This window comes from Schistocerca serialis, chromosome 7 (genome assembly GCF_023864345.2).
Source record: "Schistocerca serialis cubense isolate TAMUIC-IGC-003099 chromosome 7, iqSchSeri2.2, whole genome shotgun sequence".
In the NCBI taxonomy this organism is placed as follows: Eukaryota; Metazoa; Arthropoda; class Insecta; order Orthoptera; family Acrididae; genus Schistocerca; species Schistocerca serialis.
Genome location: NC_064644.1, coordinates 182,618,706 through 182,646,103, shown reverse-complemented (window position 1 = coordinate 182,646,103; position 27,398 = coordinate 182,618,706). Strand labels below are relative to the sequence as shown.

At 40.5% G+C, this 27,398-nt stretch overlaps 1 protein-coding gene across 1 annotated transcript in view; it reads right to left on the bottom strand.

Annotated features, from left to right (window-relative positions):
- Positions 1-27,398, bottom strand: part of LOC126412463 (nucleolar protein 6) — a 141,243-nt gene that overhangs the window by 96,600 nt on the left and 17,245 nt on the right. The window contains exons 2-4 of the mRNA XM_050082074.1: positions 24,058-24,228; positions 23,816-23,947; positions 13,083-13,199 (exon numbers count right to left, since the gene is read on the bottom strand). Coding sequence (XP_049938031.1) covers positions 13,083-13,199; positions 23,816-23,947; positions 24,058-24,228 — 420 coding nt within the window. The remainder of the gene's footprint in view (positions 1-13,082; positions 13,200-23,815; positions 23,948-24,057; positions 24,229-27,398) is intronic.

Genomic DNA, 27,398 nt, shown 5'->3' with positions numbered 1-27,398 from the left:
AGTTCGCAAACTTACGTTTAGGGAGAGCGCGCAGTTTATGAAGTAAAGTCACCATGGCCACATTAACCCTTTCACTGCTACGGAGATGTGCTCCCTGCATTCCACGCTGTGCGCGATTTTGTCATCACTGAACTGCTCACCTGCGCAGACACATACATGGTGTTTCGACTGCTTTGACACACTTTATCATTCGATTTCACAAAAACTATTTGGCCCAAAAATTTGATTTTTACACATCTTCTTGGCTGATACCTTCCCCCCATAAATGACATAATTTTGTTTCGATGTTAAATGCAGTTATTGTGCAGCATTAGATGTAGTAAACCATTGCACGAAATTTTGAAGAGTTTGCACAGGTAAAAGTTCATAGCGTATACTTTCCGTATGGTCGGTTTTAGTTGCAACATGAAATTTCAAAAAATTACATTCAAACGAATAAAATTCATGAAGTAAAGTACTTCGATATTGTTTTTAAATTAAAAAAATATTAAGCACCGAACAAGGTCTGAATTCAGAATCTTTCACTTCACAGCTAAACACTTTAACCATTACGCTAACACAGCTCGTCACTCATTTGAATTCACGAAGCACTTTAAAATGTCACGCAAAATACCGACAAACACTGTTGGTATGACTATGAATTATTCACATTTCGTCGAATTACAATAGGAAATAAACAATTACCGCTGTTCTTTATTGCGAAAAAGCGGTTAGTGAGTATGATACAAGCACCTTTCCTTGCTATCGCCGGAATTAAGAGGCTTATTGCTTGTTTGGTTTAATTAATTAATAGAATATGAAGCAAGTGGTATAAAGAATGCTTTTTCCAAACTTTCTATAAAAGAAAGTGTGCTATCAAGGCATTGCTTTTGTTCAATTACTTTATTTATGACTGAACGTTTCTAAAACTGAAGACACTCGTCCGTGCTCTGCACTGCAGTCGAGCTCTGGCAACGTCGTTCTCTGTTCATTGGCTGCCTGTGTTTTGTGACGTCAGATGCGCAGAATGAACCTAAACTCGGCCGCCGTCGTAAATGACACGCACTTTAGGCAGTGTTATGAAAAGGGCAGATTGCTATTCACCATATAGAAAACATGTTGAGCTGCAGAGAAATGCAACAAAAAGACTGCTAAACAAATGAGTTTTCACCCAAAAGGCCTTCTCCTAAAGCAGAAAACAAACAAACAAACAAAAACACACCCCCCTACACACACACACACACACACACACACACACACACACACACAAACCACTGTCTCTGCCCACTGAGTTGTGCTTGTGTGAATGTGTGTGTGTGTGTGTGTGTGTGTGTGATGGATTTTCCATTGTTTAATGGTTTTCAAGGTTTGTTAAACAAAACCCAACATACTTTTTATATTAAACTTCGGAAAATTCAGGAAGGAATGTAACATTGCTTTTTAACCATGTATGTTATCAGAGCAGTTAACAATTTCAATCAATTTTATCTAGTTATAGACCTAATATAAGACCTCAAATGAATTTACACAGCTTGTATACATGACAGTCAACAACACTGTATTTACATAATCCTTGGTACTCATCGTAGCAAATAAGACAGTCACCTGCTGTACATTGTAGCTGTCAATTAGCTTGAGGGCCACCCGCCAGAGGTGTTCTTATTTCGGCACTGGTTTTTTAATCCTGCTTCATGGAACTTGGAGCAAGAACTTCTTTGCCTTAGTGGAGACACATCCTGCCTTGTGTTAATTAATTCTGAAAGCAAAGTGCTGAAGAAAATAGTTTTCTATGCCACAAGAAAACCACGACACATCAAGATATCTTCTGCACCTTGCCAAGAAGAACTGCTTCCATGCTGTTCATTTTGTCATCTGCCTCGACGGAACAGCCACTTTACTGCAGTTTACAAGTCTCAATTACTTGCTTTCCATGAACGAGTAGCTTGTAAGTAATGACCTCACAATCTGGTGCTCTAGTTTGCAAGAGTGGAAGCTAGATTTTATTATGCAGGAATAACCACAGATTCTACAACATTTGCTCTAGTGGTCAGTTAGTTCAACCACCACTATGCAGCCAAAATAGCCAATGTCACCACAGCATCTCCTGTACAAGATTCATGCTGTAAAGTGAAGACAGAGTTGATTCACTGAGTGTCTAGATCACAAGAGAAGCGCATATGGCAAATGTTAATGCAAGAAGACATTGAAGACAGAATGCAGTCACAATACCTGAGGGACCTGTGTAGTAAAGTCTGCATGGGAATATACTCAGGAATAGCCATCTTCCAGCTCAGTCTAATTCACAGTAGCATCTCAGACAGAAATTCCCTACGACACTGTTGCAGATCTGCTCTGGCTCATAGAATTCAGGATGCAATAATGCTGCAGTCAGTCAGTGCTGTAGTGACTTCGTGGGACAGTGTCTTGTTATCAGTGGTAATGCAGGTGGATTATGATTGCCTTCTGAGGAAGTGGACACACTGTCAATTGAGCGAGATCCTGGCGCAACGCGATCACAATAGGGATAGATGTCATTACTGCAGAAGATCAGACAGACATTCCAGAATGAACTCATCAGATCTAGCGATGCAGAGCAGTCACCTGTACGTTTTTGCTTTCACCGGAAATTTGGGAATCAGAGGTGCAAGTGCACATCACCTTGCACCAACTCAAATGACAGTGGCAGTCAAACATAGTCCTAGCCAACTGCCATACAGTCTCTCAGTATCTCTATAGTAGTGATTGGAAAATTGAATAGAAATTTCTTTTGGACATAGGCTCGGATTTATGCATTTATCCATAGACTTTCCTGTATAATTGTTGGCCACCAACTTTGTTCTGCCTTTCTGCCACTAACAATTCATCAATAGCCACTTATGGTACAGAAAATATTGAGGTGGACTTAGGGCTCTGTCATCCTTTCATCTGTTATTTTACTGCAGTGGGTGTCACAGAGCCTACAACTGGAGCCAACTTCCTGGCTTATTACCTTCTGTAACATGACGAAGCAAATGCACAGCTCACCAACAGTATCACCGGACTTTCTGCTTCTTGATTTCAATGCAGTGCAGTGATTCATAGCACCAGGTTAGTTCAAGTGGCACAAAGCAGATATGCCAAATTGCTGGAGAGTTTCCAGCCGTAACCTGACCACCTGCCACGTCGAAGGAGGTACGTGACAATACTGTCCATTTTATCAAAAATATCAATGGTTTGCCAGCTTCGTGTCACCCCAGACATTTAGCTCCCAAATGCAAAAGTCAGAATTTAGCTCAATGGTCAGGGAAGGTGTTATTCACTCTTCTTGTAGTCCTTGGTCTTCACCTCTCGTCCTGTACTCAAAATCCATAGTGTGTGGCACCCTTGTGGTGAATACTGAGTGCTGAATGCAAGAACACCAGACAGATATCCAGCACCTTTACTAAGAGGCTACAATTATGTTCTCAATTATGCAACTACGTTAGCATACTGGTCTCAACAAACGCTAATTCCTGTGGCAAATATAGACATTCCAAAGACTGCTATAATTACTCCATTCAGTTTATTCGAAAGTCTTTATCTGACATTTGGTTTGTGCAATATTGCTCAGTAATAGCAGAGGTTCACTGACTGTGCTGCAGAAACTGTCATTATGTTTTCCATACTTGGATGAGATCCTCGCCTCTTCACCCACAGCAAAAACATCAACAACACCTGATGGAGGTTTTCAAATGCCTAGAATAGGATGGTGTGATGATGTTGAAGACTGCTAAGTGCATTTTCGTCAAGCCTCAGATTAGCTTTCCCGGCCTTATTTGCTTGCGGAATCATTGCCAATACCAGAGTAACTGGAAGCCAACATGAAGATATAAGGACTGGAGACTAAACTAACTAGAAGCTATGCTGATTGTTTGCGATGCTGAATTTTTACTAGTGACATCTGCCCCCTCAGCTGAATTGCAAGAACCACTAACTGCAGGACTTACTGGACTCAAGACTGCTGAGAATTCATCCATTCACTGGACAGATGAGATGAGCTCTGCTTTTAATGCAGCAAAGCAAAGCCTAGCATATGCTGCACTCTTGGCATACCCTGCTGGCCTCCTTCTTGTGTAAGCTCTCCACTTCTCAAAGGAAATGGAGTAGTTATGTCTTGAGCTTCTGCCAGTATATGAAGCAATTAGGTGTTTCTGGCCATAGCTGGTGACCAGAGAATTCATGATATTTACTGATCACAAGCCACTTATCTAGGACTTCAGTCAGAACAATAAAAAGTGTTCACTACAGCAGTACAACCACCTGGAATTTATTGCTCAATTTAGCACTAATAGCCACCACATTTTCTGTACCAACAGATTGGTTACCAATTGTCTGTCACGTGTAACAGTGTGACAAATTTTACTGATTTTGATCTGCTTGCAAATCCAAAAGAATCTGATGAGGAACTCCAAAAGCTACCACTCAATGTATCATCCAGCCTTCAATTACGACTTGTTAACATTCCTGATTCTGACATCAATCTATAGTGTGACATTTCCAATGGAAGATCACACCCATTTATGCGACCCACTTTCCACAGACTGTTTTCGACAGCCTCCACAACCTATGGCACTGTGGTGTTAGAGAATCAGCTCGCTTGGTGTCAAAACACTTTATCTGTTCTGATTTGCAGAACCATCAAGAGTAAGTTCGCACGTGCTTTCATTGTCAGCACAGTAAAATAGCCTATCATGTGAATGTGCCCCTGGAGAATTTCCAGACACATCCATGCGCTTCGAGCATGTGCACATTGCTGTTCTGGGTTCACTTCCTCCTAATACTCAGTGTCCTCTATTTACTGCCACTGATCATTTTACCCACCGGCCTAAAGCTATAGCAGTCGACAGAATATTGTGAAGACGCTAGCCTTTGCCTTAACTTCAAATTGGGTTTCTCACTTTGGCTGTCTGCTATAGATTACTATGGACTGTGACCAACAATTCTAGTCAGAGTCATTTAACCAACTCAGCAAATTCTGTGGCACACTACATTACCAGACAACCAGTTACCACCTGGTGAGCAATGGTATGAGCGAATGATGGCACTGATCTCTACAGGTTGCATTAATGAGCAACACTACCAGCTAGACAACTGTATTATCTACGGCCTTACTTGGCCTTCGCACTATCTACAGATCAGACATAGACTCATTGTCAGTGGAGCTCACATGTGGCAAGACACTTCAGCTGCCAAGCAAACTCATCAATATGAGCTCTTCACAGCTAATGGACTAAGATTCATAAGATATCATGTTGCATGAGGAACCACTCTGCATCCATTTGCCCACACCAAGCCTCCAAACACAAACAGCACCTACTTTCATGCATTGTAACCTGTAAAAATGCATGCATGATATTTTGCATACAGACTGTGTCAAACCATCTCTACAAACTAAGGAAGGCCCACTTTGGGTGATCAAAAGAAGGGAATGAACACTGGACATGGTTCTAAAAGGTAACAATACTACTGTCTCAATTAACAGGATAAAACCAGCATATTTATTTCCAGAAATGCTGCTTACACTTGTGTCTCAAAACCGGCCACAGCCTCAAACAAAAGTATAACTATCCAAAACAGACTCATACCCTGACTGAAGAAGAATGCACTCCAGATGTCGAGTTCATTTACCAACAAGATATCTGAATGATCCTCCTCTTCTCCCTAGAGTGGCTGATGCAGCAAATGAGACAGTCATCCACTGTACATCATAGCTGTCAAATAGTTTGTGCCCCAGCCACCAAAGGCATCAGCAGTTGTTTGTTTCATGATGCTCCATGAGACTTAAGAGTGAGAACTTCTTTCCTTAATTATGAGACATCTCACCTTGTGTTAATTAATTTTTAAAACAAAAATTTGGAAGAAGAGTGATCTCTACACCACAAGAAGTTATTTGCACCAACTACATTGTGTCCAGAATTTTTTTGTGCCACATCAAGAAGAATTGATTCCATGCTGTTCATTTCACTGTTTGCAAAATCTGTTTCAAAGGAACAATGGCTTCACTGCAGTTTACATGACTCAGTGACTTACTTCTCATCAATGTGTATCTTATAAATACATGTTGTGTTATTTAGATTATAATGAAAAGGATAGATTGCTGCTCACCATATATACAGGAGATAGTCACAGACACGCACAAAGAACACAGTGGTATACATTTTAGCTTTCATCCAAAATGCCTTTTCCCAAAATCACTGTCTCCAGCTGCTGCTGCTGGACAGCAGGCTATGTCTGCTCCTGGTGGCAGCAGCAACCTGGAATGGTTGGTGGGGTAAGCAGGAGGCATGGGGAGTGGAGGGGACAGGATAGATAGTAGGAGTGGGGGAAGGTGAAGTGCTGCTTGTTGGGGAATGCAGACTCTCAGTAGTGAGGCATAGGGAAGGGGAAGGGGGAATAGTAAAGGAGACAAATAGAGATAAAGAAAAAGACTAGTGAGTTTGTGGTCAGACTAGAAGGTTGTGTAGAGCTGGACTGGGAGTAGGAAAGGGGACAGACAGATGGAGGATAGGGACTAGCAAAGGTTGAAGCCAGAGGGTTTATGTGAACATAGGATATATCGCAGGGAGAGTTTCCACCTGCGCAATTCAGAAAAGCTGGTGTTGGTGTGAAGGATCCAGATGGCACAGGCTGTGAAGCAATCACAGAAGTGAAGCACACTGTGCCAGGCAGTATGCTCAGCAAATGGATTATCTGGCTCTCTCTTGGCCACAGTTTGGCAGTGGCCATTCATGCAGACAGACAGCTATCATGCCCATGTAAAAAGCACCACAGTTGTTGCAGTTCAGTTTGTAGCCCTGCCTTCGATGGGATAGAAGAAGCCTCTGACTGGGCTGGAGAAGGTGGTCATGGGAGAATGTATGGGACAGGTCTTGCATCCAGGTCTATCAGAGGGATACGTCCCATGTGCCAAGAGGTATGGCGCAGGGGTGGAGTACGGACCGACAAGGATATTGCAATAGTTCAGTGGGTGGCACAGTACATTATGGGAGAGGTGGAGAGGATAGTGGTTAGGATAGTCTTAATTTCAGGATACGAGAAGAGCTAGTCAAAACCCTGGAAGAGAAAGTGATTCACTCCATAGCTGGGTGGTACTGAGTCATGAGAGGCATTCTGCTTTCTGGCCAAATGGCAGGTATGTAGGGGGAGGTAGGTGGTTGGAGAGACAAGGCAAGTGAGAGCTTTTTCAACACAAGGTTGGGAGGGTAATTTCCATCTGTGAAGGCCTCAGTGAGACCCTAGATATATTTGGAGAGGAACTGCTCATCCCTCCAGATGCAACAACCAACGGTGGCTAGCTTGTGGCAACTGATGAAGTGGAGGTATTGCTTCAACATGCCAATGTACATCAACTGTAGGACATTGACATAGATGTAGAAGATTAGGGTTTAATGACCCTGTATACTGAAAACATTCCTATTGAAACTGTTAATTAATACTTTCTATGTTTGACAAAACCATGTGTATTTTATTTGTATCATTCGAAGTCTGGCCAGAAAGGCTCCAAAGTACAGAGTATATTTTTTTAACAGATTTATCACAAAACTTCCACACACATTCTCATGAGCCCAACAGGATGATGATTCAGTCTACTTCACATATAAACTTAATGAACAGCCATATATCATAATGTTGAGTATGGTCATATTTATTAAGAGTTTTAGAGACCAACGTCACATTTCCTGATACCTGAGCACAACACACTGGACAAAGAAATGACACTTTTGGACAGATATTTAATGCAATGTATCACTGAAACTGCATATTTTTGTAGTGGTCACAAACAAATATGAAAACCACCAAATACACAGACACTGAAATCAACATGGCATCTGCTTGACTTGCTTCTGTCAGCCAATTACAGCACAGGACACGTGACCAAGAATGTGGTTAGGTTGAGACCTAATAGCACACTTTAAACAGCTGCAAGTAAAACAAATAGTAATCAAACAAAGGAAAATCGAGGATGCAATGTAACAATATTATGAAAAGCATAGTTGCTACTCACCATATAGCAGAGATGCTGAGTCGCAGATAGGCACAACAAAAAGACTGTCACAAAATAAGCTTTCGACCAACAAGGCCTTTATCAAAAATGGACGCCAGACATGCACACACACCCATGCAAATGCAACTCTCACACGCGTGACCACAGTCTCTGGCAGCTGAAGCCACATTACAAGCAGCATCAGTAGTGCATGATGGGAGAGGCAACTGGGTGGGGGTAAGGAGGGGGTTGGGGCTAGGAGGGGGAGGTACGGCAGGATAGGGGTGGGGGACAGTGAAATGTTGCTAGGGAGCATGTAGTGTGGAGAGAGGGTAGGGCAGCTGGTGCAGTTGGGAGATTATACGGAGGGTGGGGGAGAGGAATCCTTCCTAAACATCCAAAGCCCCTCACCTGGTTCAGATTCATTGATTACATTTCTACAATACATACGGCTGTTGGTAAATTATTGCATCAAGAAATTCGGATGAGGGCCTGTTAGCCCGAAAGCTTTGTTTGAGTCTTTTTGTTGTATCTATCTGTGACTCAGCAGCTCTGCTATATGGTGAGTAGCAATTATGCTTTTTATTCTACTGAGAAAAATAGTGGTATGATGTAGGGAAAGACGGGTAACGTGCAATATGTACAAGAGCCAAGAGGGAACAATAAGAGTGGAAAACCAAGAATGCAATGCTCAGATTAAGAAGGGTGCAAGACAGAGATGTAGTCTTTCGCCCCTACTGTTCAATCTATACATTGAAGAAGCAATGACAGAAATAAAAGAAAGGTTCAAGAGTGTAATGAAAATTCAAGGTGAAAGGATATCAATGATAAGATTCGCTGATGACATTGCTATCCTCACTGAAAGTGAACAATAAGTACAGGATTTTCTGAATTACAAGCAGCATCAGTAGTGCATGATGGGAGAGGCAACTGGGTGGGGGTAAGGAGGGGGTTGGGGCTAGGAGGGGGAGGTACGGCAGGATAGGGGTGGGGGACAGTGAAATGTTGCTAGGGAGCATGTAGTGTGGAGAGAGGGTAGGGCAGCTGGTGCAGTTGGGAGATTATACGGAGGGTGGGGGAGAGGAATCCTTCCTAAACATCCAAAGCCCCTCACCTGGTTCAGATTCATTGATTACATTTCTACAATACATACGGCTGTTGGTAAATTATTGCATCAAGAAATTCGGATGAGGGCCTGTTAGCCCGAAAGCTTTGTTTGAGTCTTTTTGTTGTATCTATCTGTGACTCAGCAGCTCTGCTATATGGTGAGTAGCAATTATGCTTTTTATTCTACTGAGAAAAATAGTGGTATGATGTAGGGAAAGACGGGTAACGTGCAATATGTACAAGAGCCAAGAGGGAACAATAAGAGTGGAAAACCAAGAATGCAATGCTCAGATTAAGAAGGGTGCAAGACAGAGATGTAGTCTTTCGCCCCTACTGTTCAATCTATACATTGAAGAAGCAATGACAGAAATAAAAGAAAGGTTCAAGAGTGTAATGAAAATTCAAGGTGAAAGGATATCAATGATAAGATTCGCTGATGACATTGCTATCCTCACTGAAAGTGAACAATAAGTACAGGATTTTCTGAATGGAATGAAGTCTAATGTGTACAGAATATGGGCTGAGAGTTAATTTAGAATATGGGCTGAGAGTTAATCGAAGAAAGACGAAAGTAACAAGAAGTAGCAAAAATGAGAACAACACGAAACTTAACACCAGGATTGGTGATAAAGAAGTAGATGGATTTACAGAATTCTGCTACCTGGCAACAAAATAACCCACAACAGACACAGCAACGAGATTATAAAAACCTGACTAACAGTAGCAAAATGGGAATTTCTGGCCACAATAAGTCTACTAATTTCAAACACAGGCCTTAATTTGAGGAAGAAATTCTCGAGAATGTATGTTTGGGGTATAGCATTGTATGTTAGTGAACAATTAGTGAACACAGACTGTGGGAAAAGCGGAAAAAAAGAAACAAAGAATTTGAGACATGCCGCTACAGAAGAATGTTGCAAATTAGATATACTGATAAGTTCAGAAATGAGGAGGTTCTTTGGAGAATCAGCGAGGGAAAGAATATGTGGAAAAGACAGACAAGAAGAAGGGACAGTACGGTAGGAAATCTGTTAAGACATCAGGGAATAACTTACATGGTACTAAAGGTAGCCGCAGAGGGTAAAATTGTAGAGGAAGGTAGAGATTGGAATATATCCAACATATAATTGAGGATATAGGCCACAAGTGCTACTCTGAGATGAAGAAGTTGACACGGAAGATGAATTTGTGGCGGGTCACACCAAACCAGGAAACATTTTCCTTAAATGTAGAAAAAATAAGCAAAATTGTGGTCAAATGGGTAAAATTCCTCATTAAAATATGATCCACTCGATCCAGTTCTGACAGGATTTCTCTCTAGAACTGTCCAACACATCCAACTATTTTATAAAAATTGTGCTAAAACACAAATCAAATGACAACACAAAAGAAAAATTCTCTTACAACGACCAGAGATGCTACTTTAAAGCTCTTCAAAATAGTGTTGAGGAGTCAGCAACAAAGCGCGTTTATAGCTTGGACTTGTTTTAGTCCATAGAAAGTAAAAATGAGAGAGAGACAGAGAGAGAGATCTTTATCTCCCAGTATCCCCACATTTTGAGCATTAAAATATATTAAAAGTCAAAACTGTTAGTGGAATTGTGAAATTATATCAGAGAGACTGTTTCTACTCACAATTTCATTGGATACAAACTAATGTTTTACAGCGACTACTTGAGTAAGTTTTGTGTGGACTTAGATGACCACTCAAGCTTTAGCCCATCTTCACTAAGTTCATGCCATAGGAGTGGGCCAATGTCCAAGCACAGGGATGTCAGCTGATATACACACATCAAAAAAAGTTTTGCATCACCTCGGCTCCGAGAATTCCGGAACCTGAACAGAAAATTGTAATAGAGATCACTATAAATACCATTTCCACCCTTTTCATTGCTCATGAAAACCACACATTGCATGTTGTACCACCATACAGAGAAACCTTCAGAGGTGGTGGTCCAGATAGCTGTACAAACCAGTACCTCTAATACCCAGTAGCGTAGCATGTCCTCTTGTATTGATGCATTCCTGTATTCGTCAAGGCATACTATCCACAAGTTCATCAAGGCACTGTTGGTTCAGATTGTCCCACTCCTCAATGGCAATTCCGCGTAGATTCCTCAGAGTGGTTGGTGGGTTATGCCGTCCATAAACAGCCCTTTTCAATCTATCCCAGGCAGGATTGATAGGGTTCATGCCTGGAAAACATATTGGCCACTCCACTCGAGCGATGTCGTTATCCTGAAGGAAGTAATTCACAAGACGTGCACGATGAGGGCGCGAATTGTCATCCATGAAGACGAATGTGTCACCAATATGCTGTCGATATGGTTGCACTATAGGTTGGAGGATGGCGTCACATACCGTACAACCGTTACTGCGCCTTTCATGATCACCAGCAGGGTATGTCAGCCCCACATAATGCCACCCCAAAACATCAGGGACCCTCCACCTTGCTGCACTCACTGGACAGTGTGTCTAAAGGCATTCAGCCTGACCAGGTTGCCTCCAAACACATCTCCGACGATTGTCTGGTTGAAGGCATATGTGACACTCATCCGTGAAGAGAACATGATGCCAATACTGAGCAGTCCATTCGGCATGTTGTTGGACCCATCTGTACCGCGCTGCATGGTGTAGTGGTTGCGAAGGTGGACCTCGCTATGGACGTTGGGAGTGAAGTTGTGCATCATGCAGTCTATTGCACACATTTTGAGTCATAAAACAACAACCTCTGGCTGCACGAAAAGCATTATTCAATGTGGTGGCATTGCTATCAGTATTTCTCCAAGCCATAATCAGTAGGTAGCCATCATCCACTGCAGTAGTAGCCCTTGGGCAGCCTGAGCAAGGCATGTCATTGACAGGTCCTGTCTCTCTGTATCTCCTCCATATTCGAACAACATCGCTTTGGTTCACTCCAAGACACCAGGACACTTCCCTTGTTGAGAGCCCTTTCTGGCACAAAGTGACAATGGAGACATGATCAAACTGCGGTATTGACTGTCTAGGCATGGGTGAACTACAGACAACATGAGCCGTGTACCTCCTTCCTGGTGGAATGACTGGAACTGATCGGCTGTTGGATCCCCTCCGTCTAATAGGCACTGCTCATGCATGGTTGTTTACATCTTTGGGAGGGTTTAGTGACAGCTCTGCACAGTCAAAGGGACTGTGTCTGTGACAATATATCCACTGTCAACGTCTATCTTCAGGAGTTCTGGGAACCAGGGTGATGTAAAACTTTTTTTGATGTGTGTAGAATCAGTATGTTTCCAGTGCTAATGCTTCCAAACCCTTCACACGTGTTCTGAAACTATTCACAGCAGCATGGAAATATTTCATGTGAGGTCTCCCACTTTCCACTAATGACTGCTTTGGGAACCGATATGTTAAACAAAGGTAACTAAATCATGTTCAAAGTTAAGTTAACAGGCTTCTTCACCCATTAGCAGCTTACATAAAATAAAATTCTTGAGAGTTGTAGGCCATATTATGTTATAAAATGATGTAGCAGCTGATACAATGGTACACAACTACACAACCCAGAAGAATATTATGGGATAAATCCAGAGTTTGGAGGCGTTAAGGGCTTCCAGTGCTAACAAGCCTCCTGCTCAGAAGCCCAGATTCACCAAATCTGTACACAGTCAATATGTACTGGTTGAGTTTTCTGATTTGTTCACGAATTGGCGAGGGACCCTTGTAGCTCACAGCACACTACAGTTTAAGAGAGCACTACACCTCACTTCATCTCTGGTACTTTTCCAAACTCCAATAACAAACTCAGGAAATAAATATCAAAAACTTTAATTAACAATTTTATCTTGAAAATACTATGAAAAATTATTGTTATTTAAGCATGCATGCATGCACAGTCATGAACAATTCTATAAATGTGTCAAGAAAAATGTGATGTTTTGGTACACATACGACCATTACAAAATACAAAAGAAGACAAAAGCATGAAATAAAACGAAATTATGATCTTACTTACATCATACTTTTCTGATTCTTCAATCTGTTCCAAACTACATTTCAAATTCTCAAACCAATTACTTAATAATTTCACGTATTTTGCTTTCACTTTAACTTCCTTTAGCATTTCTTCTATCTGAAATACAATAAATTTCATTAACACTCTTTCTCTTCTGTTGCACTGTTTATATCATTTCCCAAATGGAATATTTAACTGTACTCTTACTACAAACAAACAACACAAAAAATTAGGTTTGATGGGAAAAATATGCTGTATTTATAACTGGAGGTACAGTATGAAAAATGATTTGCTTCATCAAGTGGTTTTTACGATTTCTTCAGCTGATGATGTCCCACAATGAGCACCTACATGTTAACATGATAACATGAACTGAGGATTTATTTTACTACTAACACAATAATTTTTGAAATAACAAGTGGCAGTACAAGAACATAGACAGAGAAACAGCAGCAGGAAATTTATCAACAATTTTCTTATCATTTTGTTGCTTATTTGTTACACATCTTCGTTTTCTTTTAGCAAGTAATATGTCATTGTGAATTATTTTTATTGTACATTTGACAATTTGCTATTTGGGTTTAACCTCATCAATATTCATTTGATGTCTTCTATTGGTGAAACAAACAAAATTAACAAGGAACTTCTTGAATGGGACGTCACAAAAGGCCAATGACGTTTACAACATTCGATGCCCCACATATTGTCTACCAGCAACCACAATACCGGCTGCTAATGGTAACGGGGTGGGACTGGAGATATCCAATGGTGAGCACAGCATGATGCTACAGAACACAGTTGATAAGTAATTCACAACAGTACTACAGAGATACTAGTATTGATACAAAGCAGAGCAAAGGCAAAGATAAACAAAGCAAATTTTGCATTATACCTACAACAACAGTTGCCTAAGTTGACATTCCATCAAAAAGGAAACTAAGAAATTTTGAAGAGTGACAAAGAAGTGGTAGATGAAAGATTAGCTTTTCTGCAAGATGAGCCACTGGAAAGTGTGATCTCATATACAGGGTCGTCCGTTGATAGTGAGTGGGCCAAATATCTCACGAAATAAGCATCAAACGAAAAAATTACAAAGAACGAAACTTGTCTAGCTTGAAGGGGTAAACCAGATGGCACTATGGTTGGCTCGCTAGATGGCACTGCCATAGGTCAAACGGATATCAACTGCGTCTTTTTAAATAGGAAACCCCATTTTTATTACACATTCGTGTAGTACGTAAAAAAATATGAATGTTTTAGTTGGACCACTTTTTTCGCTTTGTGACAGATGGCATTGTAATAGTCACAAACATATAAGTACGTGATATCATGCAACATTCCGCCAGTGTGGACGGTATTTGCTTCATGATACATTACCGATGTTAAAATGGACCGTTTACCAACTGCAGAAAAGGTCGATATCATGTTGATGTATGGCTATTATGATCAAAATGCCCAATGGGCATGTGCTATGTATGCTGCTCGGTATCGTGGACGACATCATCGAAGTGTCCGGACCGTTCGCCGGATAGTTACGTTATTTAAGGAAACAGGAAGTGTTCAGTCACATGTGAAACGTCAACCATGACCTGCAACAAATGATGACGCTCAAGTAGGTGTTTTAGCTGCTGTCACAGTTAATCCGCACATCAGTAGCAGACATATTGCGCGAGAATCGAGAATCTCAAAAACGTCGGTGTTGAGAACGCTACATCAACATCAATTGAGCCCGTACCATATTTATATGCACCAGGAATTGCATGACAACGACTTTGAACGTCATGTACAGTTCTGCCACTGGGCACAAGAGAAATTATGGGAAAAAGATAGATTTTTTGCACGCGTTCTATTTAACGACAAAGCGTCGTTCACCAACAGCGGTAACATAAACCAGCATAATATGCACTATTGGGCAATGGAAAATCCACGATGGCTGTGACAAGTGGAACATCAGCGACCTTGGCGGGTTAATGTATGGTGCGGCATTATGGCAGAAAGGATAACTGGCCCCCATTTTATCGATGGCAATCTAAATGGTGCAATGTATTCTGATTTCCTACGTAATGTTCTACCGATGTTACTACAAGATGTTTCACTGCATGACAGAATGGCAATGTACTTCCAGCATGATGGATGTCCGGCACATAGCTCGCGTGCAGTTGAAGCGGTATTGAATAGCATATTTCATGATAGGTGGATTGGTTGTCAAAGCACCATACCATGGCCTGCACATTCACCGGATCTGACATCCCAGGATTTCTTTCTGTGGGGAAAGTTGAAGGATATTTGCTATCGTGATCCACTGACAACATGCGTCAGCGCATTGTCAATGCAAGTGCGAACATTACGGAAGGTGAACTACTTGCTGTTGAGAGGAATGTCGTTACACTTATTGCCAAATGCATTGAGGCTGATGGACATCATTTTGAGTTTTTATTGCATTAATGTGGTATTTACAGGCAATCATGCTGTTACAACATGCGTTCTCAGAAATTATAAGTTCACAAAGGTACATGTATCACACTGGAACAACCGAAATAAAATGTTCATATGTACCTACATTCTGTATTTTAATTTAAAAAACCTACCTGTTACCAACTGTTCGTCTAAAACTGTGAACCATATGTTTGTGACTATTACAGCGCCATCTACCACAAAGCGAAAAAAGTGGCAAACTAAAACATTCATATTTCTTTACGTACTACATGAATATGCAATAAAAAATGGGGGTTTCTATTTTTTTAATAATAAAAAAAAAAAAAAAAAAAAAAAAAAAAAAAAAAAAAAAAGAGAGAGAGGTTGATATCCATTTGACCTATGACAGCGCCATCTAACGGGCCAACCACAGCACCATCTGGTTTCCACCGTCAAGCTAGACAAGTTTCGTTTTTTTGTAGTTTTTGTGTTTGACACTTATTTCATGAGATATTTGGCCTGGTCACAATCAATTGACCACCCTGTATACTCAACTGTGCGTGCAACATACGAGGGGGGGTCGAAAAGTTTCTAGCCTACCCAATAAAGAATGACCGAAATTTCATAATTCCAATTAATTTTTCAATAAAACACCCACGTACACTAATATACTTGCAGACACACTCAGATAAATTATGCAAACCATTCAAATAAAAGTTGATTTTGAGTCCAACCAAGCGTTCACAGCATCAATCACTGCATCATCATTGGAAAACGGTCCTCCTGTGAGGTCTTTTTTAGGTTTGGGAAAAGAAAAGTCTGATGGAGCCAAATCTGGAGAATATGGTGGATGACATAACAATTCAAACCTGCAGTCACACAGGTTTTCAAGAGTTGCGAGGTCTTTGTGTGCCGGTGTGTTGTTGATGCAAAAGAATTCCGTGCACCAATTTTCCGCAACTTTTTTTCTTTTTCTCTCCTTTCAAATGGTGCAGGAGGGTGGAATACTGTGATGCATTGATACTTACACCCTTTTGCAAGTAATCCATCATAATTACCCCTTCTGCATACCAGATGAGCGATGCCATCACTTTACCGCCTGATTTTTGCATCCAGAATTTTTTTGGGGTACAGGATGAAGGATGTTTCCATTGTTGTGACTGTTTTTCTGTCTCAGGATGAAAGTGGTGAACCCACGTTTTGTCCATTATCACATACCTTGCAAGAAATTCATCTTCATCCCTTTCAAATTGGCAGACAACTTATTCACAACACTGCACACGCTCACATCTCTGATCTGCATTCAAGTCTCTCAGGACCCACAGAGATGAAACTTACCGCATTCCAAAAATATCCACAACAATATCATGGGAGATTCCAAGTGTGGTTTCAACGTGCTGCAACACTGTTCAATGAACCTGCAAAATCATATCGTGAATTGCAGTCACTGTTTCATCAGTGGCAACAGTGACAGGGCTTCCGCTCCTTGGCGCATCTTCCATGCTCGTTCCTCCGTGTTTGAAGTCAGACAGCCAGTTTTTCACTGTTGCGTAAGACAGAGCACTGTCCTCAAGTGTATCCCGCAAATTACTTAGGCATCATTCCCTTCAAATGAAGATATTCAATCACAACACAGTTCTTGGTTCTCTTGATATTCGCCATTTTGCTTATGCTATGGTATACAACGTATCCTAGCAGCGATAGTAATGAAGCTGGAGCCATGAAATTTGACTTGCATACCCACAAAGGGTCACCATAAAAGTAGGTGGTGGTGTTTGTATGAGACATTACACTAACTATCTCGTGCTAGCAGCTTTTCGACAGCCTCTCATATATGAGGAGTACGATGATGACTATATGTGCTTAGCAAGTGAAAGTGATACTGAAACAGGTGTCAACCCATGTAGTCCATCATCCTTGTCGGACAGAGAACCACAAATCCTATCTTCATTGAAATGCAGTAAAAGACAATCATTGTCCAAGGAGCGGGTACTAAACATAATTAAGTACACGGAAGATCATTCGAAGCACATTAAAAAAACAATTATGAACAGATTCCGAATAAGTCCACAGCAATGTGACAGTGTAGAGCATAACAAAAACTGTGAATATTCAAGGGAGAAAAAGGCACACTTGCTACAAAAACTGGTGTTTTCCTGTTTCAAGGATGCTCAATACAATTTACAGGCTGTGCATGACGGTGACCTACTAAGTTATGCACATCAAACAGCATGAAACATAGATTATAGGGATTTCCAGGGAAGCAGTGGATGGTTGCATAATTTCAAACACTGCTACAGAATTGGGAGTCATAAGATAAAGAAATTTCAAAAAAGAGTCAACTTGACTATGCACAGCAAACTATAATATCGGTCCGAAAATCTGTAAATGTGATAAGCAAACTAATTGCATCATTCAATAAGGAATTTGTTTTCCACTTGAGCCAATCAGGATCTGAAGGGGAAATGCATACGAAGGAACCCTGGAATTAAGAGGTACGAGAGTTGCATCAAGATCAACTAACATCAATGCCTTAGCACATTCGTATACAATTATGTCAACTGTCACTCTGGATGGCAAATAGCTGGAAAGTTTTTTATTGCACTGTGAGGAGTTGGAGATGCTGTGCCCCCTATGATCTTTCACATATGCACGATTTTTCAAGGGCAGTACGAAACACTTACGTCACAGCAAGCAAAAGTGGGAAAAATAAGCATAACAGAACTACAATTATGGTATGGGCACTGCTTTTGGCCAACAGCTGGTCAAAATAACTTGCTTTATCTTGAATCCTGGTCTGCATATAAATATCATACTCCTTTACAGCTAACTATCCCAGGGTTGCCACAAGTATCCCCAAGCGAAATTCCGTAATATTTTCAGCCAACTTTTAGCATTTTGCACTGACAAATTCTGAAATCTCAAGTGTAATTAAAGACATCAGTTGACAAAAAAAAATTAGGATTCCTGTATTCCTCTCCTATGTGAGCAAAAATTATGACTACCAACATCATCTTCTGTAATTAACTGTTTGTAGATGGAGAAAGCAAGCCAAATAGAACATGTGTTTCATTAAGACTACTGTTATTATTGTATTTTAATAAAAAGAAACACATTTGGTGACAAAAATTGCATTTTCTTGGAGTCACAACACAGATTTAAAATACCTTCACTGATTTCAGAAGACCTCTTGAAAGAAGGGTATTGGCAGGGAAGAGTTGTATAAACCAACACTACAGTTGACCGTCAATAAAATGTTTGTTCTACTGTTGTTGTGGTCCACAGTCCAGACTGGTTTGATGTATATCTCCATGCTACTCTATCCTGTGCAAGCTTCTTCACCTCTGAGTAACTACTGCAACCTATATCCTTCTAAATCTGCTTATTGTATTCATCAGTTGGTCTCCCTCAACGATTTTTACCCTATACCCTATACAACGATTTTTATCCCTATAATCCTCAGCATGCTTCTCTCCAATACTAAACTGGTGATCCCTTGATGCCCCAGAACATGTCCTACCAAGTGATCCCTCCTTCTAGTCACGTCATGCCACAAATTCCTCTTCCTCCCCAATTCTATTGTGTACCTCCTCATTAGTTATGTGACAGACCCATCTAATCTTCAGCATTCTTCTGTAGCACCACCTTTTGAAGGCTTCTATTACCTTCTTGTGTAAACTATTCATCGTCCATGTTTCCACATCTGTACATAGCTACACACCATACAAATAATCTCAAAAAAGACTTCCTGACACCTAAATCCATACTCGATGTTAACAAATCTCTCTTCTTCCGAAATGCGTTCCTTGCCATAGCCAGTCTACATTTTATATCCTCCCTACTTCACCCATCATCAGTTATTTTGCTCCCAAAATAGGAAAACACATCTACTACTCAAAGTGTCTCATTTCCTGAGCCAATTGCCTCAGCATCACCTGATTTCATTCGACTACATTCCATTATCCTCATTTTGCTTTTGTTGATGTTCATCTTATGGCCGCCTTTCAAAGACAGTGTCCATTCCGTTCAACTGCTCTTCCAGGTCCTTTGCTGTCTCTGACAGAAGTACAATGTCCTTGGCAAACCTCAAGGTTTTTATTCCTTCTCCACAGATTTTAATACCTACTCCAAATTTTTCTTTTTTTTTTCCATTTACTGCTTGCTCCATGTATAGATTGAATGACATCAGGGATAGGCTACAATCCTGCCTCATTCTCTTCCCAACCACTGCTTCTCTTTCATGGCCCCTCGACTCTTGTAACTGCCATCTACTTTCTGTACAAATTGTAAATAGCCTTTTGCTCCCTGTATTTGACCCCTGCCACCTTCAGAATTTGAAAGAGAGTATTCCAGTCAACATTGTCAAAAGCTTTCTCTAAATCTACAAATTCTAGAAACGTAGGTTTGCCCTTCCTTAATCTATCTTCTAAGATAAGTCATAGGATCAGTATTGCCTCACATGTTCCAACATTTATACGGAATCTGAACTGATCTTCCCCAAGGTTGGTTTCCACCAGTTTTTCCATTCGTCTGTAAAGAATCCATGTCAGTACTTTGCAGTCGTGACTTACTAAACTGATAGTTCGGTAATTTTCACAGCTGTCAACACCTGCTTTCTTTGGGATTGGAATTTGTATATTCTTCTTGAAGTCTGAGGGTATTTCGCCTGTCTCATACATCTTGCTCACCAGACGATAGAGTTTTGTTAGGGCTGGCTCTCCCGAGGCTATCAGTAGCTCTAATGGAATGTTGTCTACTTCCGGGGCTTTGTTTCGACTTTCTTTCAGTGCTCTGTCAAATTCTTCACTCAGTATCCTATCTCCCATTTCATCTTCACCTACATGCTCTTCCATTTCCATAATATTGCCCTCAAGTACACACCCTTGTATAGACCCTCTACATACTCGTTCCACCTTTCTGCTTTCCCTTCTTTGATTAATATGGTTATCCGTCTGAACTCTTGATATTTATACAAGTGGTTCTCTTTTCGCCAAAGGTCTCTTTAATTTTCCTGTTGGCGGTGTCTATCTTACCCCCGAGTGATATATGCCTCTACATCCTTAAATTTGTCCTCTAGCCACCCCTGCTTAGCCATTTTACACTTCCTGTCAATCTCATTTTTGAGATGTTTGTATTCCTTTTTGCCTGCCTCATTTAATGCATTTTTGTATTTTCTCCTTTCATCAATTAAATTGAATGTGTGTTCTGTTACCCAAGAATTTCTACTAGCCCTCGTCTTTTTACCTACTTGATCCTCCACTGCCTTCACTATTTCATCTCTCAAATCTACCCATTCTTTTCTACTGTAATTCTTTCCCCTGTTCTTCTGAATCGTTATCTAATGATCTCTCTGAAACTCTCTACAATCTCTGGTTCTTTCAGTTTACCCAGGTCCGATCTCCTTAAATTTCCACCTTTTTGCAGTTTCTTCAGTTTAAAACTACAGTTCACAACCAATAAACTTTGGTCAGTGACAACATCTACCCCTGGAGATGTCATACAGTTCAAAACCTGGTTTCTAAATCTCTGTCTTACCATTATACAATCTATCTGAAACCTTCCAATGTCTCCAGGCCTCTTCCAAGTATACAACCTTCTTTCATGATTCTTAAACCAAGTGTTAGCTATGATTAAGTTATGCTCTGTGCAAAATTCTACCAGGCGGCTTCCTCTTTCATTCCTTATCCCCATTCCATATTCACCTACTAATTTTCCTTCTTCTCCTTTTCCTGCTATCGAATTCCAGTCCCCCACGACTATTAAATTTTTGTCTGCCTTCACTATCTGAATAATTTCTTTTACCCATCACACTTTTCTTCAATCTCTTCATTATCTGAGGAGCTAGTTGGCACATAAACTTGTACTACTGTGGTAGGTGTAGGCTTTGTGTCTATCTTGGCTACAATAATGCGTTCACTATGCTGTTCATAGTAGTTACCTGCGCTTCTGTTTTTTTATTCATTATTAAACCTGCTCCTGCATTACCTTTATTTGATTTTGTATTGATAACCCTGTATTCACCTGACCAGAAGTCTTGTTCCTCCTGCCACCATTCTTCACTAATTCCCACTATATCCAACTTTAACCTACCCAATTCCTTTTTTTAAATTTTCTAACCTACCTGCCCAATTAAGGGATATGACATTCCATGCTCTGATCAGTAGAAAGCCAGTTTTCTTTCTAATGATAATGAATTCTCTTGAGTACTCCCCAGCCAGAGATCCGAATGCAGGACTATTTTACCACCGGAATATTTTACCCCATCATTTAACCATACAGTACAGCTGCATGTCCTAGGGAAAAATTATGGCTGTAATTTCCCCTTGCTTTCAGCCATTCGCAGTACCAGCACAGCACGGCCATTTTGGTTAATGTTGCACGGTCAGATCAGTCAATCATCCAGACCATTGTCCCTACAACTACTGAAAAGGCTCCTGCCCCTCTGCCGGAACCACATATTTTTCTGGACTCTCAACACATACCCTCCGTTGTGGTTGCACCTATGGTACGGCTACCTGTATCGCTGAGGCACGCAAGCCTCACCACCAATGGCAAGGTCCATGGTTCTACTACGTTCGTTATTGTCGGTTATTAGCCGCTGTGCTACGTCTACTATTTTACAGGTACTGTGTGATTTTTCTTTCGAGAAATATATGAGTATATAGCATATAAACCACCAGTGACTGCCACAATTTTCTTCTCCTTATTGTCCATACTTTCTAATATATAAATTATTTTCAAAGTGCTAAAATGTACTATAAGAAATAGAATATCTATAAAATGCTGCACTGTACAATGTACTTGCAGTGAGACAGTCACTATTCCTGAAATCCATCACCCATGTCCTATGGCCTGCTGAGGAGCAATGCAGTACTGGGTCCTCACATAAACCACTAAACTCCACCACATCATGCCACACACAAACAGACCAGGCCTGCAGGCAGATCGGTGAGACTAGATCTGATGGACAGGGCTTGCACATTACTGGGAAATGAAGGGCATCACATCATCAGGCCTGATCCATTAGAGAGATACCCGCAGAAATAGCCTGCGGTTTTGGCCCTTCGTGGAAGTCCACGCACGTGGCCAGATACTCACATGTCACACACGCCATGTTGATGAAATGAGACCATGCAACAAATAGCTTGTGCAAATACTCTGAGAATCAATATTAATGAGGATAGGTAACAACTGACCGTAAAGATGATCACTGAGCCGCAGACAGGCAAGTAGAAAATACAATCACACTCTCACAATTAAATTTTCGGTCATAGCCTTTGTCAGAAAATGAGAGCATACACACACTCACACAGTCACTCATACAAATCACTGTCTCCGTCTGCTGCATCAACAATCTCTGAGGATCAGATTGAAACAAATCACTCTTCCAGCTTCCCTGCCTCTTGTTGGCAGCTGCTAGGCTAGTGGCAAGAAATGGTGGCAGCACTGACCGCAAGCTGAGTGGAATGGTAGGAAAGGGAGAAGCAGCAGGAATGAGGGAGTAGGGAAGCAGAGCACGTACTCAGCTGTGCCCTCCAACAATGACACAACTTAGTAAATGAACCATTTCATCTACTGAGACATAAGCAAGATTTTTCCAGTCCCCCCCCCCCCAACACGTTAGAAATTCCCTGATAGTCCCCGATTTCCAGAATTTGTGACAATCCTGTACCCCTATTGAAAAGTGTGTGAACCACCTGCAACACTCTGGACGAATTCAGCCTTTGGATGTTTGTATCCCCCCATCTGCAAAACATATTATTGGATTTTCTGCAGCAACGGTTTAAAGGACAGCCAGTTACACAATAATTTCCACAACAGACTGTTCCACATTCAGCTGCATGACACCACAATCCATCAGTTCTCATCAGCCCATTACACCAATATGATTCTATACACACTCTTCAAGAGTGGATACCTTGGTGAATGTCCTGCATGATTTTTAACTCCCAAGACGTTCACCTTCGATCTTGATGGTGCAAAGCTTCATGATCACTGTGACATGCCATTTTCCATTCAGTGCTCATGGTGCAAGTTAATGGTTTGTTTGGAACATTTCTTGAATGTCAACAATGTCTATTTTGTGAAGTGTAATACATACGTCCTATAAAAGCTTGATCTCTGCAACTCAGGGACACTCATTTTCTGTTGCCTTCCTGACGCATGTGGTGAGTCATTAGCAGCTAAAATTTTTCCAGTCAAAATTGTTAACAGAAAACTTTGAAGTGAGCCTTACTAAAGACTGACTAGCGACATGTGAAGAGTTTTTTTAAGGATTGTGATTTTGCATATCATACATGGGGAAAATGTTCACCAACCTGCAGCCGAAATATATTTGAATGAAACAAGTTCTGTGTTTCCCTAAGCCGATTCAACTCCTTCACAGTGGGTGGCTTCAATAAATCATTTTGGGATGCCTTTCTCTTCTTTCTGCTTCTGTCAGGTGAACCCTAGAACATTAGTCAATGAGGCTTTAAACTGGACTATGAATTACCACTGAAGTACAGAAGTAACAAAACAAATAAGAGACAAAACAGATAAACATTTAGGGTTTTTATACCTCCAATTTCCTTTTTTCTGCTGTGACCACATTTCTAGCTTCTTGAGTTTCCGATTCACTGACCACCTCATTCTCAGAACCCTCATGGTCAGATACAATTTCAGAAGCACCACTTTCAGATTCATAACTTATACTGACTTCATCATCGCCATCTTCTTCTACAGGGGCCATCTGATAACAAAAACAAACAATGTGATCTGTAACTATACCATTAAAAACAAACAAAATATAATTGGCATATAAGTAGCACACACATAAATGTTCAAGAATGAAGAATGATGACAATAACAATGTCCAAAGAAAAAAAATTATCAACAACTATGTTTTACTTGGTCAGCACATGTAACCTTTTTGCCAATGATAGGTATCACAATAATAATAATAATAATAATAATAATAAGGCTCAGTCACCGAGTGCAAGTCTTTCAATTGAACACCACTTCAGTGAGTTGTGTCTTCCTACTCTAACATAGTTAACCAACGAGTGAAAGGGGACCTACAGTTTGAAGTTAAATCCTCACCACATGGCCTTCCTGGTGAATCTTCACATCAATGAGAGATGAAGACTAGATCACAAGCAGACTAAAAATTTCTATGGTCTGGCCAGGATTTGGTTCTCCAACCTTTTGGTTTCCAGGCATGTGCTTTACCGCTAGATCACCAGGCCCAACAACAATGAAAGTTTTCACAATAACAACAAACAAGAAACATATGCTTGCTGGAGTAATATTTCTAGCTTTGTGATACAAAAGACTGGTTAATATTAAGCAGAAACAAATTCCTATCATATGTAATCCATTTTATTCCATGTGTTTACAGCAAAGTCAACAAAAAATGGCTCTGAGCACTATGGGACTCAACTGCTGAGGTCATTAGTCCCCTAGAACTTAGAACTAGTTAAACCTAACTAACCTAAGGACATCACAAACATCCATGCCCGAGGCAGGATTCGAACCTGCGACCATAGCGGTCTTGCGGTTCCAGACTGCAGCGCCTTTAACCGCACGGCCACTTCGGGCGGCGCAAAGTCAACATTTTTCATTAATTTAGAACTCGCGTCACTAATGAAACAGGAGAACTTCAAGCAAATGCCATCTTGACAAAATATGTTGAATAACCAACCCTTTTTGTAAATGTCATTAAGAGAATTTGAGAAGGTACAATGAAAATTTGCCAGGAGAAACAACTGGAAACAATAAGAGTATGAAGGCTATAAAACAAAAACTCCTGCTGGAAAAACATCATATTTCATCAGTTAAGATGATATTTTTTAAATAAAACAGGTTGAGACAATAAATAATTAATAATGAAAATAACCACGTTCAAAGAGAAATTTCAGATGAGGTGTACAAAGGTATGAAGAAAGGAGGGACACCCGAAGATGATGGTGCCTCAATGTAAATGATTATAGCTAGAGAAAATGTGTGTTTACAGTCATATGCAAAGTCAATAGATATTTGGGTGTTTTGCTTTTTATACAGAAATTATTACAGCAATTAATGCAATTCAAGCTGAGACATTAATGGTGATGGCATACTTCAAATTATAAAAAGGGTTGGTATACAAATGCCACAGGCAGCGTAAATGGCAGCTGGCATTATAATCTAGCAGTAAGTGCAACACAGAGCATGTCTACAAGGCAACAGTTCGTCGCAAAATGAGTAGATTTTGGTTAAAGTTGGTATTTTACTAAACAGCTCTTACATGGACTCCCTGACCAGACACCATCTATGGTTCACTTACTACATGAAGAACAGCTGCTAAGTGATCAACAACTTTGTAAGTGCAACATCAACAGTTGGAAGAGGAGCACCACTAGCACAGATTCATTCATTCACCCCCCCCCCCCCCCCCCACCCACCACCCTCTCTCTCTCTCTCTCTCTCTCTCTCTCTCTCTCTCTCTCTCTCTCTCTCTCTCTGTGTGTGTGTGTGTGTGTGTGTGTGTGTGTGAGGACAAGTAGCCCATGTCATATGTTCCAAGAGTGGATCCTTGATGCACGAACCAATTATAGTCCACCACACCATAGTGTCACGGCTACTAAACTCCTCTTCTGCAGGGACACAAGAAAACTGATGTAGAGGAAGAGTGGGAAGAAATGGAAAATGTAACAAAAAAGGGTCATTCAACTTATGGTTAAGAACTCCATGCAGTTGAAATAGAACTTCTAGCAGTGCAATATGGCCCAAATGATTATGTTAAGCAGGAGTTTTTGAGTGCTTTTTTTTTTCTTTGACGCCCTGTCACAGCTCTTCCCATACCTGAGAAAAGGGTATTGCTACAAGTTCTCAATCTAATATATTTCACTGCCAGCTAACCTTCAACATTTTGCAACATAAAAATTGGACACCCCGCATTTCAAATGTACAGAGGAAGAATCTCACTGGGCAATGGTATCAGCCTTTGGCACCATTGAACTGCATCTTCTAACACGTATTTTATCATCCGCATTAGGCTAAAGTCAGTAATTTGCAAAAATGATGATTCTGATTTATATGCAGATGAAGTTTCATTTCTCATGGTTTTGTTATGTACACTGACTGCACAATACAGCTAAAAGAGGGAACATAATTATCAGAATGGTAAAATGTAAAAAGAAAATTAAATGCTTTCAACATCTTATTAAGGAGTGTCAAAAACAAAATGTGCATTAGCATCTCAACAAATGTTTGGTACATTAAATATAAATAACAACTTTTGATAGGTACAGAGTACACCAATTTACTCAGTAAAAAATGTTTTGTTTTTATACTTAAGAAGTTTAAATAAGTCTTGTATTCTCAATAATTACTATTAAAAACAGTCTTGATCACGATTTATTTAACAAGGTGACCGGTTTCGACCACTACTGTGGTCATCTTCAGACCATTGAGTAGGAACCCCTTTCTGTTGGAGAATCATTCTCCAACAGAAAGGAGTTCCTACTCAATGGTCTGAAGATGACCACAGTAGTGGTCGAAACCGGTCACCTTGTTAAATAAATCGTGATCAAGACTGTTTTTAATAGTAATTATTTACAAGACATTGATCACTGCTGTTCCCATAATGCATTCAAAAGTAATTCTTGTATTCTCAGTTTCAAGTAACACATTCTTTCTTCCACAGATGATTCTAGCTCTATTGGAAGCTCGTTTGGTCAGCATCAGATCATTAGGATTCATCTGATGAATTCCATCCTTTAAGCTGTACTAAGACAACCAGCAATGAGGACTCTGCTGTACATCATGGTAATAACAGCTGCAGAATGCATGCTCACAGTCATGCATTATGATATCCTAGGTAAAAATTGTAGTACAACAAGTACTCATCTTTGTTAACTCACTTGAGCTTCATCAGTCACT